At 35.6% G+C, this 8829-nt stretch overlaps 1 protein-coding gene across 1 annotated transcript; it reads right to left on the bottom strand.

Annotated features, from left to right (window-relative positions):
• Positions 1 to 4137, bottom strand: LOC109822508 (cytokinin riboside 5'-monophosphate phosphoribohydrolase LOG7-like). Its single transcript, XM_020388722.1, has 7 exons — positions 3892 to 4137; positions 3247 to 3344; positions 2507 to 2537; positions 1681 to 1780; positions 1381 to 1451; positions 587 to 730; positions 1 to 341 (listed from the first exon to the last, which is right to left on the bottom strand). The coding sequence occupies exons 1-7, from the start codon at positions 4045 to 4047 to the stop codon at positions 237 to 239; spliced, it is 705 nt and encodes a 234-aa protein (XP_020244311.1). The 5' UTR covers positions 4048 to 4137; the 3' UTR covers positions 1 to 236.

The following is an 8829-nucleotide window of genomic DNA, read 5'->3' as shown; positions in this document are numbered from 1 at the left end:
AAAACTTAAACCAGCTTCTATTCATCTCTTATATCATAGTCCAAAAAATTAACATAACATGTGTAACACCAAAACCCCAAAAAGTTGTTTCCTCCTCCATGACATTGATGAAGAGTTACACCTAACTGTTGTTGAAAGCATCCACATATCCTACTAGGCTTCAGAGCATATATATACTTTGTAAGCAGTAAATATCTTTTGTTAGCAGCAAAAGGAGCAGAGCTCTGCTTAAGAGTTTAAGACGCAGATGCAATGCCAGGTTCAACTTCAGCTACAATCTTCACAGGCTCTACATCCCAAGTCAGTTTAGCCACCAGCTCGTCGCGTTGTGGTACATACTCCTACAACATTAAGATCACAAAATAAAAACTTCAGCGATGATTGATTATACAATATCCTGGCAAAACAGTTTACCGGTCAATTTTGATTATAGCAAACATTACTAAAGAAATGGTTCAAAATTGAATTAGAAGCCACAGGTGATGACAGGTATATGAAATAATTTTGTTTTTTTTTAAACTGATTTTTGGTATTCGTGTTTTTAAGAATTGAATTTATTCAAGATATATATTTTGTAATTATTCACCTCCAGTTTTCTGACCAGTTCCTTCGCTGTAGGAGCAGAAACTATGATGCGCCTTGCTTTGCTGGAGATAAACTCTTCATCGACCGCCAAATCGATGAAGGACAAGAGAGAATTGTAATAGCCATCAACATTCAAAAGACCCACCTGAAATAATTAATTATTAGCTGCAAACAATCTTTCTTAGGTTGGAAGCATCTCTTCAGATGGTTCACAAGTAACAAAAAGGCTAGGCGTGATACATAAACAGTCGCTTTGACTGCAATTAAACAAATAAAGAGTACGAATAAGTCATTGGGCGAAACGCGGGCCTGACTGAAAATTTCCCTTAGTTTAGTGTTAATCAAGGCAATTAAAATCAAATTCCGTGATAGACGAGCAAGAAAAAAGCTACTTGTCCACAACTTTAAAATACAAGCAAGAAACCACATGCTACATTTTCTTAGATGCCAAACCATAATACACTATGATGTATCGACAATTCGGATAAACTTTTTTATATTGGCTCTCCTCGAATAGAAGTGGATAAGTCATGTACTCCCAAACTTCTGATAAGAGTAAAGTAGAAAACTAGTTTTGGATGGTGACATCAAACAACCGACAGTTGTTCCAAGAAATGCAGAATTCATGGAGGAAGACATTATCTGTCTTAATATACTAGTAGTAGAAGAAGTCAAGTAAAGCATAGACCAGAAATCCATGAAGGGGATGTTTTGGCTTATAAGAAACAGGAAGAGATGCTGAGGTGAACTTTGTGTTAGCAATTTTATATCATGGAAAGGATAAGAAGCTATTACCGGCTTGCTGTGGATCCCAAGTTGAGCCCAAGTGATCACCTCAAGGAGCTCTTCGAGAGTCCCGTATCCGCCTGGCGAATCATAGATATGAGAGCCACAGTGATGAGAGTACAAATATGATATGTGAAAAGTTCAGTAGAGTAACTATTTTAAGACTTGAAGAAATTCTGCTTTTGTAGCTAAAGATGTTTCATTAAACTCTTGCCAAAGAAAATCGAGGACCTCATATCCACCTTCGTTCCCAAAGATAATAATAATAATAATAATAATAATGTGAAGGTCGAAGCAAATAAATTGTACCAGGTAAAGCAATGAAAGCATCAGCTCGGCGAGCCATCTCAGCTTTTCTCTCATGCATGTCAGAAACAGGCTTAACTTCTCCAACAGGCTCTCCAGTAATCTGTTAATCATTAGCAGAAAATTCTATTGAGAAACATTCGATAATTTTAGTCCCACATGAAGGCAAATGCTAGCACATGATTGCGCAGGGACAATGCCATTTGCAAATGGGTACATGATTATGAAAAGAAGCTAGTAAGAGCACTGGTAGTTGTTGGGGAGACAACCAACCGCAGCAATAATAAAACTGAGTAATGATCCCACTAGTGAAATTTCTGACAAAGGTAATTTAATATATTGATAAAATATTAACTGTGATTAGAATAAGATTCTAGCTTATAGAATCTTCAATTCCATCGTAAAGCAAATATTGAGAGCATTATAAGGTGAAAGACAAATGGCTCTTAACATTTAAAGGATCTTTGTGACTGAAATTATTTCATTGAGGTTGTCGACAAAACCTATATAGATTAAATAAACTCTAGTGCAATTAACTAGCCAACTAACTTAACAACCCAACACAAGTACCAAAGTGTACCTTCCTCCTATGAAAAGTTTAATACAAAGGGGTGACAAAAGGCTTGAACATGAACCAAAAGCCAAAGAATGGGACAAGAGGCATCCTAATCTTATACACCTTATAAAAAGTATTCAAGTATGAACTTTGCTCCCTCTGCACATCCTATAGTCTTAAAAGTCAAGAGTTACATCTTCTAAAGGATAAACAAATCGAAAGTTAATTACTTAAACAAAAAAGAATTTGAGTAGTTCACGGGTCTAAACCCACCTCCTTCGGCATCAGAGACTTTGGAATAACTCTGCAAGACAACAACAAGATAAACACGAGAACAAAATGAATTAGTCAATAGTAGCTAATTACAAAGGTTCAGTCTTAAAAGTATAAAGAAAGAAGAATAATAAATAGAAACCTTTTAACACCACACCGCACGCATAGAGAAAAGAGAAAATACTTGACTGTAAATAAATCGGAATGTAACGAAAGGTCAATAACTTTGACCCTTTGAAGTATTATATTAAAAACTAAAATCAAAAAATTAGTCCATAGTAGCTAAAAGTGATGCAACTTTTTTGAAAGAATGCGTTCGAAAATAAATTAATGTAGGCATGAAGTTGCATGTATAGGCCAAACCAAAATCTTTTCTATAGCAACAGATTACAGATACCCTGGTGTCATAACAAGCAATAACTGTGGTTTAGAGGGAGTAGAGATTATGCTAAACAAGAGAGAGAAACTACAACTGGTATTTACAACCAAATAACTAACACTGTTAATTAAGTATATTAAACCAATAAATGACACAAAAGACTAATTACAAACAACAAAACAACAACAACAACAACACACACATGCACACAATAGACAAAAACAAAAGAAAACAAAACAGATGCGACATACACCATGCCCTTTTACTTGACAAACCTAAATCAAGATATCCATTTTTCCTTTCAAGGCATAAAAACACTACTAATGATAGAGAGAGAGAGAGAGAGAGAGAGAGAGAGAACCCCAAGACATGGCGGCCTCCATCATGAACAGCCTGAGAGACGAGGCCCATTAGTCCTATACTTCCACCACCATACACCAAATCAATGTTTCTCTCCACCTAAAAAAGAAATCAAGCAATTAAGATCAAATAAAACCACAATGAATTGCTTAAAACCCTAGAGAAGGACAAAATGGTATGATTTTCATTTCAACGGGAATAAAACCCATAGACAACCACACAAGTACTTCTTTTTAGAAAAAAATAAAATAAAATAAATAACACACTAATCTTAATCCATCCCTTAAATAATCACAAAAATTAATAAACAGAGATCATGCAAGAAAGCTGCCCACTAGACAGGCAGATTACAGCTAGCAATCCAACAACATTACTCCCACGTTCTACCCTGATATTTTTCTCTTCAACTTAAAAATCCAAAAAAAAAAATCAAAAATAAAGTAAAATAAGATCAAAATAGAATAAAAAACGGCCAAAACCCATTAAACACAATACTATTTCATCAACACGGAACATATAAAGATGGAATTTTGAAGCCTGGAACGGGATTAGCATGCTAACATCTCAAATGGGTCTCTCTAGAAATATAAAAAATAAAAAATAAAAAAAAAACAAAATTGAATCTGCTCTTTCCCCCCCTCATTACCAGTTCTTTGCCAAGTTCAATGGCAGCCTCTTGATAACTGGCTTTCTTCCCTGAGCTACTCCCACAAAAGACGCAGATCCTGTTGAACTTTGATCTCTTCTCTTCATCCTGCATCAAATGGCTAACTGACTCAATGCTTTTCTTCCCTCCTTCCATTTTTTTTGTTTTCCCTTTTTTACTTCGCAAAAGTAAATGAGTTTTAAGTTTATGAGAGAAGAGGAGAATGTGGTTCTTATATAAGTAGGCACAAAGCATGAACTGTGTCCTTTCTCTCTCTCTGGTGTCTTTAATAAATCTATGCTATTTGAGTATTACAATATGTGGGCGTGATTTTAATATGTGCATTTAGAAAAAAGTGTCAACAATCTTTGGGTGGGTCCCTGTGTGTTTTCATTTTGAGTCACATTGGAGTCACGGTGTATGTTATTTCTTGAAAATATTCATTAGGGACACAAATCATGACACCCAAGAGGGGACACATGAGGTGTCAACTTCCGGGCACATGATCTACTATTCATAAACAGTTGATCATGCGCTCGGAAGTTGACAACTCACATGTCCTCCCTTGGGTCCTATGATTTGGGGTCCCTGTAGAACAACCCATTTATTATATCGTCTAAATTAACATCTCGATATTTTTGGTAGGGACAAATTTACAATGTTGTATTTTTTTTTCATTAGTTATGGTAAACGTTGACATTCTACGTTAATTTGTTCTAATTGTTTTACATAGGGGCTATTTGGTTCGCGATTATAAGGGTGGAAAACTCAGAAAACCCCTCCACGTCAGATTTTTAGTCCTTCACGTCAGTTTTTTTGTTTCCGTCTATTTCTTTGTGCTGCTTTGGTTCGCTCGGATGGAAGAGAGAAAACTCTGCTGAAATCGTCGCCAACTAAGATTTTTTTCCCTCTCCGATTTCCTTCCCCAACCAAGTGAAATTGATGAAAACTCTGCCACGTCAGATTTTTTTCCTTCTCTGTTTTGTTTACAAAAGTTTTCCTTTTTTTCTATGCGAACCAAACACAAGAAAAATAAATACATTGGTTTCCCACCATTTTTTATGTGCGAACCAAAGCAAAACAATCTATTTCTTGGAAAAATTTGAAAAACTCAAAACTTGTATGTGCGAACCAAAGCAAAACAATCTATTTCTTGGAAAAATTTGAAAAACTCAAAACTTGTGTTTCTTTATATGGAATTACATTTCTCTATATCAAGGAAACGAACCAAACAGCCCCATAAGAGAAAATAACCAGATCTATATTTTATATGTATAAAAAGAATCATGTTAGTTTTTAATTTTCACATCGATATCATTACATTATGCAACTGGTAAAAGAAAAAAGATCGTAGTAAACTAGAATTCTACCAAAATGTCAATTTAGTCCTTTAAAATTTGACAACGTGCAGTTTTTTTAAAACTTGTCAAAATTTCCTATTCTAAAGGAAGGATTGTGCCGATTATAATCTTTTTAATCTCTTATTAGGATATCATAATTTCATATAATTCTTAAAATATCAATCACTTCAAATATGTTTGGTTGAATGCACGGTAAAGTGCTTCATTTTCTTGCATAAAAAAAATCAGCTCCGATATCTGATGATTTTCTCAAGCAATAGAAACTAAATAACACTACAGGCACACTCTCCACCACACTCTCCACCACACCCCCTCTCCTGCTACAGTGCAGGGATGGCTTGATCCGAGTTAGAAAAGCTTCAGAATCGCTCAAAGCTTCTTGCAATGCTTTCCTTGTGTCCTTGGAAAGACGCAACAATTCGTATAGGGTTATCCTAGCCGGGATGTTGGCCAACTGCGCCATGATGTCGAAATGGGGGTGGAGAGTGGTGAAGAGTGTGCCTGTAGTGCCACTCATAAAAAATATCTGTTATTAATGAAGGGGGATATTCGTTATATTTTGGTATTTGTTGCATTGTAGACGTAATTAATGGACGGCCCAGATGCAAATCTTCTTTGATTCTGATGGTTCTGTGTAACGCACAGAGAATCAGCTTAAAAAACTCTGAACAGTCCGAGTCTAGGTTTTATTTTACATGCACCACAATAAATGTGACCACGGAATGACCACACTCATAAATGGCTTTACCTCTCTTAATTTGAGGAAGGATATCATGATCATGAGAGAGACGAAGTAGAGTTTCAAGTCCTTTCGCATTTAAGAGTAAATATTTTTTCGGTTTTGTGAAGACATGTTTCTATCAAAGTCCAATCGCATTGAGTTGGGTGCACTTCTAATTAATTAATTAATTATGTGAAAAGAGAGCATTAGTAATCTCCATGATTGATCCCAAATTATTCAAATAAAAAAATAATTCTCAGCAAAATAAGTCATAGAAATAATAATAACATAAAAAAAAACTATTCTTCAAGCATACAAGATAACCATCGCTGGTGGTTGATATGCTAAAACATACTCTTAGTTATAGATTCAATTATCTCCATTAAAAATTTGTTTAGAAAAACTAGTCATGTTTGGTTTAATCATCCATAATCTAGCTGATATATGTAGATTAAAATGGGAAAAAAAAAGAAACACACACACAAAATTTGCGAAACCCGAAAATTACAAAGAATTATGCTGGAATATTATACTAAAAATTAAAAAAAATAACAATTTAACAAATATTTATGTGGTACTCAGCAGAGTTTTTATTAAGATAAATTATGTCTATACCCCTAAGAACTTTCAGCGTTTTGTAGTAACCCTCCAATAACTCTCAAGATCACACTGAGGGCCCGTTTGGTTCAAGTTTTTTGCCTAGGTTCTTGGGGTCAAAGTGTCACTTTTGGCAGGTTTTTTGCCCAAAACGCCACTTTTAGAGGCGTTTTGGGCAGAAAGCCTGCCAAAAGTGACACTTTGGCAGGCTTTCTGCCCAAAAACCTAAGAAAGTGGGAAGGCCGGAATTCTGTCGTCATCTTTTCCTGGAATGGCAGAAGCTCCATAACAAGATTTATCTTTCCCTTTTGACTTTTTCTTGGAAGAGGTTTCAGTCCATTGCTCGTCTCCGATCAGATCTGGATGAACCCAAAGAATCTCGCCATTAGGGGCTGTGTGTGGCACGAGTCCCTTCTGGCGCTGCTTGTGAGGATCATCGTTCACCGTCTTCACTGCTGCCTTTATTACTGGCTCAAGCTGGAACTGGTTCACAATATTTTTTCGCTTTAAAAAAATCCAAATAGGATCTTCTGAATGACCATCCATTTGCGGCGTGCTGACGTTAGATCGTATTGCTTCAATTGATTGACGCCGTTATCGTACTAAGCCGTCTACAGGTATTTTACTGCTGGAATTTTGATTACCGACTTATTGAATAATTAATCTGCCGTCTAAAAGGGTAAATAACACTAAGCCCCCAAGCAATTTCAGCATTTTGAACGAAACGCCCAATAACTTTCAAAATCAAACGAAACCCCAAATAACTTTTTAGTTTTGCAGAAAACCCCCCAATAAGTTTCTGCTCTTAGGAGACGGCCCCCATAAATTAGAACCAGCAAAACAATATGGAGAGGCATTTTGAAAGTTGTTGGGGATTTAATGTAATTCACACAAAAGATATTGAGGGATTTATGCAAAGTTATTGGTGGTTCAGGGCCCGTTTGGTTTAAGTTTTTTGCCTAGGTTTTTGGGCAGAAAGCCTGCCAAAGTGTCACTTTTGGCAGGCTTTCTGCCCAAAACGCCTCTAAAAGTGGCGTTTTGGGCAGAAAGCCTGCCAAAAGTGACACTTTGGCAGGCTTTCTGCCCAAAAACCTAGGCAAAAAACTTAAACCAAACGGGCCCTGAACCACCAATAACTTTGCATAAATCCCTCAATATCTTTTGTGTGAATTACATTAAATCCCCAACAACTTTCAAAATGCCTCTCCATATTGTTTTGCTGGTTCTAATTTATGGGGGCCGTCTCCTAAGAGCAGAAACTTATTGGGGGGTTTTCTGCAAAACTAAAAAGTTATTTGGGGTTTCGTTTGATTTTGAAAGTTATTGGGCGTTTCGTTCAAAATGCTGAAATTGCTTGGGGGCTTAGTGTTATTTACCCTTTTAGACGGCAGATTAATTATTCAATAAGTCGGTAATCAAAATTCCAGCAGTAAAATACCTGTAGACGGCTTAGTACGATAACGGCGTCAATCAATTGAAGCAATACGATCTAACGTCAGCACGCCGCAAATGGATGGTCATTCAGAAGATCCTATTTGGATTTTTTTAAAGCGAAAAAATATTGTTTAATTTATTGATGGTCAAATTTTGAACCTTCAATAACATGCTCTCCAAAAACAACAATAACAATCTTCAACAAATACATTCAGTGAGATCCTGAATATTAATTATTCGTCTAGGAAATATAAAATAGAATATTCGTCATAGCTAATGAATTATTGATGCTTATGAATGTGATATTATTGATTTTGCTTATAGGTTTGTTTAATAACATAGACGAATTTTTTTCTCAAAAAATATAAGAAAATGTTAAGAGTTATAAAAAACGATTGAACAAGATATACGCCTGGATATTGTTTTGTCCCTCCTTCTCTCTAAACGTTTCCATAAGATATCCGCAACGTTGTCAATTACATTTTTAATCAGATTCTTTTTGTCAATTTTCTCTCTTTCATTGTTGTAGAAAAGCTAGTTATGTTCTGTCTAAACGGTGCATTTTCTTAATTTTATTCTTTTTTATTGACATATATAGTTTACTTCTTCTATAAGTATTTACCCTTCTATGTTAAAAAAATATTTTAGTTTTGGGATAAATAAAGTTAATGAAAGTAACAAAAAAAACAAAAAATAAAAGGATTAGTTACAACCCAGTACCCTGAGGTGATGTAACTACACCAGTGCTCTGGAGTATCGTTTCTATATTAGAGGGCCACTGGGCAGGGTCAGCCCATGAACCCGCTCACTCGGCTCGCATTTGAT

The sequence above is a fragment of the Asparagus officinalis genome, chromosome 8 (genome assembly GCF_001876935.1).
Source record: "Asparagus officinalis chromosome 8, Aspof.V1, whole genome shotgun sequence".
Lineage (NCBI taxonomy): Eukaryota > Viridiplantae > Streptophyta > Magnoliopsida > Asparagales > Asparagaceae > Asparagus > Asparagus officinalis.
Note: the sequence above shows the minus strand (reverse complement) of the source record. Positions and strands in the feature narration are given on the sequence as shown.

Bases quoted from the DNA above. Each gene is read 5' to 3' on its own strand.
- LOC109822508 (XM_020388722.1), bottom strand. From the start codon at position 4,047: ATGGAAGGAGGGAAGAAAAGCATTGAGTCAGTTAGCCATTTGATGCAG. The intron at 2,538-3,246 runs GTTCTCTCTCTC...GTTGTCTTGCAG, and splicing joins GGAGGCCGCCATGTCTTGGG to AGTTATTCCAAAGTCTCTGA. The intron at 731-1,380 runs GTAATAGCTTCT...TAATTATTTCAG, and splicing joins TTGGGATCCACAGCAAGCCG to GTGGGTCTTTTGAATGTTGA.